The 13,108-nt window shown below is 38.5% G+C and overlaps 1 protein-coding gene across 2 annotated transcripts; it reads left to right on the top strand.

Moving 5' to 3' along the window:
• Positions 1-268: 268 nt before the first annotated feature.
• On the top strand, positions 269-12,665 carry DDB2 (damaged DNA binding 2). 2 transcript variants are annotated; one of them, XM_089982782.1, is made up of 12 exons: positions 269-283; positions 404-689; positions 805-895; positions 1,036-1,163; positions 2,521-2,643; positions 2,828-2,916; positions 3,008-3,128; positions 3,277-3,368; positions 4,898-5,027; positions 11,511-11,759; positions 11,840-12,036; positions 12,137-12,665. In XM_089982782.1, exons 2-12 carry the CDS (start codon positions 420-422, stop codon positions 12,402-12,404), a joined length of 1,758 nt encoding a protein of 585 aa, XP_089838908.1. In that variant the 5' UTR covers positions 269-283; positions 404-419; the 3' UTR covers positions 12,405-12,665. The 2 variants fall into 2 exon arrangements, with proteins under 2 accessions (XP_089838908.1, XP_089838909.1); XM_089982783.1 differs by lacking the exons at positions 269-283; positions 3,277-3,368; positions 4,898-5,027 and having other exon boundaries at positions 322-689.
• The last annotated feature ends 443 nt before the right edge of the window (positions 12,666-13,108 follow it).

Below are 13,108 nucleotides of genomic sequence, written 5' to 3'. Positions count from 1 at the left end.
CAACTCACGTATATAACGGACTGGATTTTAGCCCGGTACATAATGAGTCCGAGCCTAAAATATTGACCCAAACCCAGCTCATAATCGGCCGGTTCGGCTTGGCCCATCTGGCCGCCCAGCCCGTTGTCCACCCCGAGCTGGGATACTCCCAATTCGAGCGGATTTGACTGCCCACTTAAAATCCGAACTGAGAATCATTTACGCGCCCCGTGAAATGAAGAGTCAGACAAATCGAATGGAAGCAACGGTTACACGTCTTCCCCGGGGACCTGCCATCGACCTTGTAAGTAACACACGCCCGCCCGTATATTGTTTATGCGCGTCGTTGGCGCCATTTTGTTTCCCGTGGGTGCCCTCTCCATTTCTTTTTCCTCCTGACCTTTGTTTGCGCGGGCGCTCACAGAGAGAGAGGAGAGAGGATGGTGGTGGTTCGTGGAGTCAAGCAACCGCCTTTCCCCAAGTTTCACATCGAAAGGGAATCCGATTCGGAGGAGAGCACCTCCGGCGAAGATGATGCGGAAGAAGCAGAAGATGACATGGAGGATGAGGGCGACGGAGGAGATACAGCAGCAGCGCCTGTTTCGACAGGGAGGAGACGTGCATCGAGTTCCGGTAGAGATGGCTCGAGCGCTTCCAATAAGAACAGGAAGGCGCTGCCTATCACAATCTCCCTCAAGAAAGTGTGCAAGGTATCCATTCTACCCTTCCTCCATAGAAGCTCCCTCTGTGCCAGTAATAATCGCCTTCAGGGGTTTTCTCCTCTCTCTCTCATACGGGGGATTTTGGGGTTTTTTTCTTTTGAAGGTATGCAAAGGGACGGGCCACCAAGCCGGGTTCAGAGGAGCCACCTACATCGATTGCCCTAAAAAGCCGTGCTTCTTGTGTAAACAGCCTGGTATGCTATCGATCTCCTGCACTCCTTTTTCTCTCCCCTGCTCTGTCTAAGACTCTAAGTTGGGGGTTTGTTCTTAGACTCTGTGCCTACTGACAGTGCTGTTGCTGCTGCTGTTTCTTTGTTTTATGGGTTCGGTGAAGGGCACACGACGTTGACTTGTCCGCACAGAGTAGCTCCTGAACATGGTGTCGTTCCCGCTCCCAGAAGGAACTCCAAGAGCCCGTTGGATTACGTGTTCGAACGCCAGCTAAGATGCAATGTTCCTATGGTAACGATGGCTTTCCTCTCTGTCCGTCATAAGTGCTGTATGGATTGGCCATTTCATTGAACCCTGCTAGGTTGATCCGAACTATCTCTCAGAACCTGTTTATATCGCCTGCTTTGGATAGAAAAAGCCTAACCGTTCGGTTAGGGTCATGGTCTGGCTCTGGGACCATTTAGAATTAAATACCCCTGTTTCACTTCACATGTGGCAATGATCTTTGTGGGTTAAGAGTTTGTCCAGTTGATACGGAATTTCCACTTTGGTATTGTTATCCTGATGGTTGTTCCGGTTAGTTCACACCATGAAATTACAAGAGTTGGGTCGGCTCTTCCCTTCACTACGTGTCTGTGCGTCCCATTCTCCCGCATTGCGGTATCGTGTCCTGTTTATTTAGGTAAATGGGTTCATCCAAACTCTTTGGATGCATCCCATAGATCGTGGAAATGTGCTTTCCTGCCACAATTCCAATGACTTGGGGATAGTTTCTTGCAACAGTCAATCTTTTACACTTGTATACAACTGCCTCTTGCCTTTAAATTCTCCAAAGGAACGAACAATAACCGATGCACTTGATGGTTATAGTTATATGTAGGCACTCCACAACGCATGTATCTGCAAACAGAAACTTGCTCAGTCTGCACGTACGCTAAGACAAAACAAAAGAGGCTCGTGTTTCTGCATAGGCTACAGGAGCTTATGTGTACAAGAACACCCATCACGAATCTCTCTCTCATGCACACACATGCATATACATATTTTTCTATGTAGGTGTATAAATCTTATGTGTGTATGTATGTATGTATGTACTGTTGGCTGTTGGTAATTTACAGTAAAGTGAGTAATGAAACAACTACAAATTTGCATTGCAATTGACATGTTTTAGCTTGTTTTTTAATATTTAATTACCGTTAGGGGTCTGTTTGTACATCACTGGAGGTATCTGTCTTCCATTTTTTTTCACTACAGTCAAATCATGCCCAAGATCCTGCAGAAATCCATTTAATCATGTCTAATGTTTCTATTTCTAGAGGATTTCAAAAGATTAGGAATTTTGATATCTCAGGTCTGTTTTGGTTGATCAGATAGTAGGGAAATGATAGTCATTGACTCTCCTTACCCTAAAATAGGTGCTTCATCGTTTATGAATCAATATATGATAATTGACACTTATATGCCATAGAAAATTTACCAAGGCCCATACTAAGGGCTTAAATCATGTAAATTATGTGATTGGAAAATAATCTTTCTGATTTGCGTAAGCTCATGTTCATCTGTTCTGTGCATGCATGGGATACTACATGATGAATACTGTATATGTGATATATTTTGTGATTTTTGTAATCTACTATTACCCTTTCAGATCAAGCCAAGGTTTGTGATCCCTAATCAAGTGGACTGTGCAATCATCAGATTGCACAGTAGACGTGTCACGTGCCTGGAGTTTCATCCCACTAATGACAGAATTCTTTTATCAGCAGATAAGGTGAGATCTTATCTATCTCCTTTCCCCCTGCACAAATTCGATTTTGTACCACATGAGTATATAATGTTCTATCGTCATCTTGTATATATGTGAAGATGCATTTATATTGTCATTTCACAGTCATGGTGTTATCAGGCTATCTATGCTTTTAATGTCTATATGTTTATTCTTTTACATGGACAAGAAAGGACAACTTGGTATCTGGGATTATAATAAAGTGAGCGAGAAGACTGTCTATGACTCCATACATTCTTGTCTACTGAACAGCATGAAGTGAGTCCTCCCTCAGCTGCTACCAGGTTGTGTCTATGTTACCTTTTTGTGAAAAGCAATACCTGTGACAGCTGTTCATTGTTATTTTCAGGTTCAGCCCTGTGAATGATGGAGCTTTGTATACTGCATCATCCGATGGGACCATTAGCTGTACCGATTTGGAGATTGGAATTCCTCATCTCGTAATGGACCTTAATCCAGATGGATGGAATGTAATGCTCAATACTTATTTACTCTAAAACCAATTGGATTCAGCCAACTCCATCCTCCGCTCCCCCTCCCTCCCTTCTTGCCAACACAAGATCTGTTGTCTGATTGACTAATATTAGATATGAGTTGTTTATGTGGCTTTTGTGTTAGGGTCCAGCAAATTGGCGGATGCTGTATGGGTTGGACATTAACCCAGACAAACAGCTTGTGCTTGTGGCAGATAACTTTGGATATATTTATATGTGAGTTTCCTCATGGTTCTATTGTTACTGTGGAAAGCTTTTGCTTGACATTGTTTAGCAAGCTTCATCACAATCATCACAATTTCCTCCTATTCTTTTTTCAGTTTTGACACTTAAAGTTAGTTAATGTGGATAAGTTTTTGAAGCTTGTCTAATTAATGAGTTCAAGTGAGAAGGGGCTCTCTATCAATTTCTGGCTTCTTGTTTTCAAGTGTGACATAGTCTAAGAGTCATCCAGGTGGTCCTTGTGCACCCCATGGTAGATGTGATCCTTGTTGTACATGACTGATAAATCAAGCAAATGTGCTTCACTGGTCATTGTAGAGTGCAAGTTCCGTCAGGAAATTTGGGAGTGCCTAGAAAATGTTATATGGTGTGTCTTGCTTAAAGTTTCTCTTGTTTAAAGTCTAAAATCGAAGTGGGGTAGGGCTGCTCTAGTTGTGGCAAAGAAGACGAACATAGAGGGAGATCAACATTGTTGAGATTGGTTAGGAGAGACTAGGACTCTCTCTCTCTCTCTCTCTCTCTCTCTCTCTCTCTCTCTCTCTCTCTCTCTCTCTCTCTTACACACAAACACAAATTCTCTTGGTATTCTGAACCGATGTCTTATGTAGCATGTTGACAGTAGCCTTGATTTGTAACCCATGTAAATTGGATAAACATAATACATTCACTATATAGGCTAAGCATATGCTCATGATCATACTGGCTAGAGGCAGAAGTGGAACTGAGAAGCAATGCTGGAATTTGGTAGTGGGAACTAAGTGTTAGAAAATCACATATATATGTATATACTTGAATATATATATATATATATATATATATATATATTTATGAGATGCAGTTTTGTAATATGTAGTTTTACTTTTTACAGTTTCTTTTTTGTCTTTTTTCTTTAGTGTCATAGGGTCAATAGTCAAGCTTTGACCAATTGACCAGCTGTTGGGCTATTCCCAATGGCTCTAATTAGAGCCGTTGGGAAGTAGCCCAACGGCTATTGCCCTCTCATGTAATCTATAAATAAGGGGCTATTCCCCCATTGTATTTCAACTTTTGTAGAGAGGTTTCTCTCTCAATAACATTTGATATTCTTGTGCCTTGGTGCACTTTTTCATATTTGTGCCTTAGAGCACTTGTGTTATTCTTTTCCTTAGCGCATTTGATGAATGTATGTTCTTGTCAAGTTCTTTGTAAACTTGATTATTTGTGAGGTTTTTCACACTAAGGTTACTTAGATTGGCGGGGTCATGGATGGACATACAATTTAAAAAATATACTCAGCCTTTTTCTTTGCCCATTGTATAGATCTTTACTATGGCACTGATGGATAATTATGAGTGTTCAGAAAAAAGTATCAGAGAATTGTTTGGTGGTGTTTCATTATTTTGTGAAGCTATATGGAAGTATCTGCTTCCTTCTCAGTGATGTTTGTTGTCATTCAATGCTTCAGTTACCATTATCCCTCTAGTTAATTTGTCCATCCCTATTGGGGCAAGACCAACAATGATACCTCACTGTGCTTTGCTTAGTGTGGATCTGCGTTCAAATAATATAGCTGGTGAGCCACTTTTGATTCATAAAAAAGGGACCAAGGTGGTAGGGCTTCACTGCAATCCCGTGCAACCAGAACTTTTTCTAAGCTGTGGCAATGATCACTTTGTGAGTAGCTCGAGCAATCATTCTAAATTTATTTCCTGTTAATGGTGAAACATGCAAAAATTTAGTTGGTAGTATATTACTTGTACCTTTTTCTTGGTTTGCCGTCCATGATATCTTTGTAGCATCCCAACTATTTAATTTTTACCATGTAGCAATAAATTGTGCTTGAGCCTTTGGTTAGCATACATCCAATCACTAAAGCTAAAAAGGTAAATGTTTGGTTTTTGACTGGTTTTATGTCACAAATGAAGTGCAATATGTAACTGAGCTATTCTTTAACCATGGCTATCTATTGTAATATGGACTCTGATCTTTTACTCCAATTAGAGAATGAATCTTGCATCTTATTGTGATTTGTACTGGAATGAAAAAAGGTTTAGATTTACCTTTCTGTCACTAGATCTATGCACACAAAGGGCATGTAGCTAACATGTGCCATCCTCAATTGCCACAAGCACACACTTGATCTTTTGCTCAAAAAACAAGTCTTGCATCCTACTTTCTCTTAACGAGTATTTTATCTTAAACATTGGAGACATCATGGTTCTTACCAAATGGTCACATGCACACACACCACACTTATCATGTTTTTGTGCACTCTTGATTGTACTGTTATTTTTTACTTGGTAGAAAATGGATTTGACATATTATTTGCATGAGTGCTGTTGATTATAATAGTTGAGAACGTGAGTTTCTGTAAATCACTCTTTTCTAAATGGTGCCATGTGATTTCTTGTATTATACATGCAACTTTTTCTTGTCCTATACCAATCATATTGTGTAGAATACCCTGACATACATGCAGAATCATTATGGCTGGTAAATAAACTAAAGTATTCATTTAGGTTCATGTCACGGTTGGTTGGTCTTGCCATCTAGGCTCAGCAGGAGCCACTCATTTAGCATAAATGAGTCGGTCACAAAAATGAAGGTATTGTAATGAAACAAGGTACAATGAAACAATAGTGAAACAAACAAAATGCCAACAAGGGGCTTTAATAAACTCACTTAAGGTTGGTCACTAATGGATCAAATACAATCTCAAAAGAGATAAAAATACCAAACAACACAAGAGGCATACAAGCCTATAAGATGGAAAAAAACTCTAGAGAAAACCCTCAAATGTGGGAGGCAATCCAACTCTTTTGACTGTCTCCCAACAGTCATATTTTGACTGTTGTGCCTAACAGTCATAAATATGATTGTTGGGCAATTTATTTAAAACAATGCTAAATTACACTTTAGTCTCTAGTGGAGTGTATTATATGATAAAAGACAAAAATACCCTTATCAGGTATTTGAATACAATTTTATTTTTAACACTCCTCAAACTTATGGGGAAATCACTGAAAGTTTGCTAAGAAACAAAAATTGAGGCAGTGGAAGAGATTTGGTGAAGAAGTCTCCAATCTGAAATTCAGACTGGACATATGGCAATGTAATAGTCCCCTTCAAATATTCTTCACGAACATAGTGACAATCCATCTCAATGTGTTTTGTTCGCTCGTGAAATGTGTGATTGCTGGCTATATAGATAGCACTTTTATTATCACAACATAGCTTTGAAGGTTCTGAGACATCAACACCCATATCGAAAAGTAGTGCTCTCATCCACACAACTTCAGTGGTTGTGGTAGTCATTGCCCTGTACTCAGCTTTCGTAGAGATAAAGACACTTTCTGTTGTTTTTTGCATCGTCAAGAAATGAGAGAATCACCTAAAAACACACAAAAGCCAGTAGTTGAGTGACGGTTATTGGGATCTCCTCCCCAATCAGAATCAGTGTAAGAAATAAGACTTAAAGATGAGGAAGAGGATAAGAATAGTCCTTTAGATATAGTTTTCTTGATGTATCAAACTATTCTTAATACTCCACTCATGTGGACGGTTGTGGGTGCATGTTGAAATTGACTTGCAGAATGTACGACATGCGCAATATCTGGCCTTGTAATGGACAGGTACATCAACGATCCAATAAGTTGTTGATAAGGGGTTGAATCATCTAATAATACTCCATCTTCAACTCGCATTTTTGCATTTATTACTTTAGGAGTATCAACATATTTTGTGTCAGTGATTCCTGAATGCTCAACAATATCTGCTGCAAACTTGATTTGAGATAAAATGTATCCTCTTAGTGAGTAGGATACTTCAATTCCTAAAAAATATCTCAAAAAACTAAGATCAATCATATTAAAGGATTTTTTAAGCAAAATTTTAATATCTTCAATTTCCTTTTGATTATTTCCTGTGATGATCATATCATCAACATACAAAAGAAGAATGATCAATGAGGTACCTGTAGATCTCACAAAAAGAGTAGTGTCAGTGTAACAAGATTTAAATTCAAGTTTTAATATCGTACCACTGAACCGATCATACCATGCTTTAGGGGTTTGTTTAAGCCTGTATAGGGCTTTTTGAAGATGAAGGACCATGCCTTTTTCAATAGACACACCAGGGGGAGGATCCATGTATACTTTTTTATTTAAGTTTTCATTCAAGAATGCATTTTTAACATCTAACTGATATATCAACCATTTTCGAATGGATGCTATAGCAACTAGAGTTCTAACTGCAGTCATAGGAGCTATTGGGGCAAAGGTCCCTTCATAATCTATACAATATTCTTGAGAATATCCTTTTGCAACAAGTCTTGCTTTATATCTCTTAAGAAACCCGTCACTTTTTGTTTTAATTTTGAACACCCATCTACACCCTATTGTCTTCTTTTCGATAGGAAGAGGTTGAATTGCCAAAGTGTGAGCCTTGTGTAATGCATCTAATTCAATTTTCATGGTTTCAACCCATTCGTTTATATTTTTGGCCTTGTTATAATTGGATGGTTCATGATAGGAATGAATGGCTAAAAGACATGCCCTGTAGTTTGGTAAGAAGGATTCGTATGAGACAAACCTACTTTGAGGCCTATGTGTTCGTTCTGACCTTCTAACACTAGTTTCTTCAGTATTTGTTAGTTGATTATATCTGTCAAGGGCACATGGATGCTCCATAGTATTTCGTCTAGAGTATTGAAGAAGATCTTGAGATGGTTCACTACTTGAGTCATTAATAGACTCGAAGGTTTCAATATCATTACTAATACCTTTATAGGGTAACAAATCAAATAAGAAAGCATACTCGGATTCTTCCTTAGGAACTTCAAAATCAAATCCATTGTCATTTTCTAGAAAGGTAACATTTCTAGAAATATAGAGTTTATCATTTGTTTTATGATAAGATCGATATCCTTTTTTATTATCAGCATAACCAAGAAAGACACATTTTATGGCTTTATGAGAGAGTTTGCTATATTTTTCAAGAAGCACGAAGCATTTACAACCAAATACCCTTAGCCTTTTTAAATCAAGAGAAATTTTATAGAGTTTTTCAATAGGAGACTTGTTTTCCAAAGTTTGAGAAGGCATTCTATTTATTAGATAGACTGCGGTTAGGGCAGCTTCATCCCAAAATTGCTTTGGAACTTCTTTTGAAATAAGTAGAGTTCTAGTTGTTTCAATGATATGACGATGTTTTCTTTCAGAAATCCCATTTTGTTGAGGTGTCCTAGGGCATGATTTTTGATGCACAATGCCATGACTTTTTAGATATAATTGAAATTCATTTGAAAGAAACTCTCCCCCAGAGTCGGAGCGGAAGACTTTAATATTTGTTTTAAATTGATTTTTAACTAGATTATGAAAGTTTTTAAAACATGAAAAAATTTCGGATTTGAGTTTTAGAAAAGTAAATCCAAGTATGTCTACTAAAATCATCTATAAATGTAACATTAGTACGAATAACCACCTTTTGACATAACAGGAGCAGGAGGACCCCACACATCCGAATGCACTAATTCAAAAATTTTATGTGTCACAGAGGTTCTAGACCCAAAAGGTATCATTTGCATTTTTCCAAGTATACAATCTTCACATACAAATTTTTTATCTTTACAAAAAATTTTCAAAAATGGAAAAAGAGATAATTTGGATATACTTGGGTGTCCTAATCTTTTATGCCAAAGATCTATATTAATGTCTTTGACATTATTACAAAACGAGTATTTTGATAAACACAGGAAATCCATGTAGTAAAGGTCTCCTCGTCTATGGCCTTGCCCAATCAGCTTCCTTGACTGGAGATCCTGCATCCAACACGCCTTAGATGAGAAGAATACTTTACAACCATAGTCAGTAATTTGAGAGACCGAAAAAAGATTTAAATCCAGTTTGGGAATGACTCTCACTTTTGGAACAAAGAATTTTTTTGAAATATCATCAAGGTTTCCTAAGCTTTTGACTTTTAAAGAGGTACCATCGGCAGTTGACACACGAGAAATATGATTTAGTGCAATCAGATAATAGAGACTCATTATGAGTCATGTGGAAAGAAGCACCTGAGTCTAGAATCCAAGAGGTCTTACCTGGAGGAGACGAGGAAGTGATGGCAGCTCCGGATGTAGAAGGTGTAGCCTTAAGAAGTTGTGAGACGACTTCTGCTATTTGAGCAAGATTTAATTCATTGAAACTGCCCCTTTTTCTTGATTCTTGAGGTTCTTCACTTAAGACGGCCACCTTTTTAAATTTGGGACATTCTGGTCTTATATGTTCGGGTTCCTTACAATGATGACAAATAATTTTTCTTTTGTACCATCCTCCATTGTGTCCTTCCCCATTGAACTTCTTCTCAAAGTGAGGTGGTTTATATGTTTTCACAAAATTGTCGGGTCTTGCCATGACAAGGACCTCATCATTAGACTTGTGCATTTCAAGTCTTGTCTCTTCTTGACAAATTTGAGCAAGGGCCTCACTTATAGAAGAAGTGGTCCTATGAAGTAAGGAAGATCTTACTTGCTCAAATTCCGGTCGAAGGCCATAAAGAAAGGAGAAAAGATTTTCTCTTTCGATTTGGGTCATTCTCGTATTAATAGTCGAACCTTCCCATTTTGGTTCCAACATGGCTAATTCATCCCAAATAGGGTATAAAATACCATAAAAATCTCTTACATTTTTATCTTCTTGTTTTGAATTGCGTACCTTGTCTTGGAGATAATAAAGTCTAGCCATATCCTTTTGGATAAAGGTACTTCTTAGAAAGCTCCATGCGTCACATGCCTTCTTGAATTTGATGATATTGGTGGCGATCTTGAACTCCATGGTATTCATAAGCCATGAGAGTATTTGTGCATTGTTTGCCTCCCAATCTTCCAATTTATTTTGGTATTCTTCCAAGGCTTTTTCTTTTTCTTCTTCGGACAAGGCTTTGACTTAATCTTCTTCTCTTCTAGTCAATTTGAGTTGTGGTTCACTAGTAGAACCACTAACAAAACCCCACTACTTTTTCCCTTTGATATGATTCTCCATAGCCGTCACCCACATCAAGTAGTTGTTTTCATTGAGTTTGTAGGTGATGACGGTGGCATACTCTCTTTCTCCCATAATGAATACTTGAGTTTAGAATGGAGGAGATAGAGAGTGATCAATGATCGAAGAACATTTCCTTCACGAGATTCTCCTTCTTTTAAGAACTTAGCTCTGATACCATGTAATGAAACAAGGTACAATGAAACAATAGTGAAACAAACACAATGCCAACAAAGGGCTTTAATAAACTCACTTAAGGTTGGTCACTAATGGACCAAATACAATCTCAAAAGAGATAAAAATACCAAACAGCACAAGAGGCATACAAGCCTATAAGATGGAAAAAAACTCTAGAGAAAACCCTCAAATGCTTCTAAAAGCATTGAGGAATAACAAGGGAGCCTCACTCCAGCACATGGGAGGCAGTCCAGCTCTTTGGACTGCCTTCCAACAGTCATTGTTATGACTGTTGTGCCCAACAGTCATAAACATGACTATTGGGCAGTTTATTTAAAACAATGCTAAATTACATTTCAGTCTCTAGTGGACTGTACTCTATGATAAAAGACAAAAATACCCTTATCGGATATTTGAATACAATTTTATTTTTAACAGGTATTTCACTTGGTGTGGCATGTTTGGATTCACTAAAAACACAATTCAATAGCCGATGCCTAACAAATGGACTATATTGATTTCATATGTGAGGTCTGGTTTGAAAACATGTCTTGCAACATTGAAAATCAGGACAGTCTGAATCCTTCTATATATATGGCCAGCCCCTCTATAAATTTTCTGGTTCTGCCCCTGCTCTAGGTTTTAGATGTTAATTACCATGGTTACCCACATTTGATAGGAGGCATGTATGTTTGTGTGTGTGTGTGTGCGCGAGTGCATATGTGTATCCTGTGCTACCGCCTAGCCTCTTACTAATGAACTGAAGATGCCAATGTTGGTAAACAAGGTGAATGCGATCTTCAAAATTCTGATCACGTCACACTTTCCCCTGTGCGGGCATGCACATATGTGCACTTTTGCTATTATGTTTTCATGATTGCCTGCTACTTTTACATAGCCACTTTTGCATATGAGGTGCTCGTAATGATTCATTTAATTTCAGGCTCGCATTTGGGATGTGCGGCGACTAAAAGAAGGTGCCTGTATTGAAAGCCTTGCACATGGCCGCGTTGTAAACTCTGCCTATTTTTCTCCACTGACTGGTAGCAAAATTCTAACTACCTCTCAAGATAATCGAATTCGTGTGTGGGATTCTATTTATGGTAATTTGGGGTCCCCAAGCCGTGAGATAGTCCACAGTCACGATTTCAATCGGCATCTGACTTGTTTCCGAGCTGAATGGGATCCAAAGGTACTTGTGTTATTCATGGATCTGTAAAATTATCTATCCTTTCAAGGAATTTTGACCTGCTAAAAAATTGGCTTTTGCAGGACCCGTCCGAATCCCTTGCAGTTATTGGCAGGTATATAAGTGAGAACTTTAATGGGGTCGCATTGCATCCTGTTGATTTCATTGACACTGGTACTGGTCAATTGGTTGCTGAGGTTATGGATCCTAATATCACAACTATCAGTCCAGTCAACAAACTTCATCCTAGAGATGATGTCATGGCATCAGGAAGCTCAAGGTTCTATTTTTGGGCTTGAAGTTCTTTCTGAGAATATAAACATTATTTTGGATTTCTTTAGCCTCTGAATGCTTGATTATTTATTTACTTGCTTTCTCAGATCTCTTTATATTTGGACACCCAAGTGGGCCTCAGAGGAGTGTAATCAAGCTGAATTTGCACAAGGACGGGAAGAGTGGACTTTTAGGGTCGCTTTTTGTGGGAAAGATGGGAAGAAGAGCAAGAAAGCCAAGTTCAGTGGTGATACTGATGATGATGATAATGATGGTGAATTTGCCACCAAAGGGACTGCTAAAAATAAATCGGCCAAGTCATACAAAGTTTTAGAATGCCTTCGAAACTCAAAACCAAAATCAAAGTCAAAGTAGCACAATGAAATGGTGATAGCAAGCCGTATAGAGGATCCAAGTGATGGGAAAAAATTAAAACATTTTGCCGACTGTCGGAGAAAGATACCCATGTTCAAGTTCTAACGCAGTCGCGTCACTTACCCGGTATTTGAACGGAGTGCCCTTTTTGGTTGATGGCCATATGTAATTATTTGACCATGTGTTTTTTGCCGCTTTGCTTTGGCCTTTACATGATAAGCTTGTTCATATAAAAGTTATATCTAAATGAATCGTTGTGAATGCTTGACTTGTCTGCTTATTGGGCGATAACTACTGGATTTGAGGCGTTGCTGTCCATCGAGTTCCTGGATTTGAGTTTCAAGGGCCTTTTCTGGATTCAGCTATCTTTACTTGTTCCTAAAATGCCGATCTCTTTTATAATTTTTTGAAAATTACAGCCATTTGTCAATATAGTTCTGAGCTCTTGTTTAAGATGTTGCTGTTTTTATTGCTACCCTCATGGGTTCATGTTATATATATATATATATATATTAGGAGCAACTTATGAGTTGACAGGATGTCACGGGTTCAAAGCCCACAGGCGTGCATCGTTTTCTGCAAAAAAAAAACTGGGTGTACTGATGGTGGGCGAGGGGGGGCTCAGATTCGTACCCAAATGAACTTTGAACAAGGCTTTTTTTTTCCAAGTTATCCTAAAAAAAGCTACTTCTCTGGCTTTTCTT

The sequence above is a fragment of the Nuphar pumila genome, chromosome 12 (assembly GCF_984573655.1).
Source record: "Nuphar pumila chromosome 12, dmNupPumi1.hap1.1, whole genome shotgun sequence".
NCBI lineage: Eukaryota > Viridiplantae > Streptophyta > Magnoliopsida > Nymphaeales > Nymphaeaceae > Nuphar > Nuphar pumila.
The sequence above is the reverse complement of the archived record's forward strand: the minus strand, read 5'-3'. Positions and strand labels throughout refer to the sequence as shown.

Excerpts from the sequence above, each read along its gene's own strand:
- DDB2 (XM_089982782.1), top strand. The coding sequence starts at position 420 with ATGGTGGTGGTTCGTGGAGTCAAGCAACCGCCTTTCCCCAAGTTTCAC. Across the intron at positions 3,369-4,897 it reads AACTTTGGATATATTTATAT|TGTGGATCTGCGTTCAAATA; the intron begins GTGAGTTTCCTC and ends TGCTTTGCTTAG. Across the intron at positions 11,760-11,839 it reads GAGCTGAATGGGATCCAAAG|GACCCGTCCGAATCCCTTGC; the intron begins GTACTTGTGTTA and ends TGGCTTTTGCAG.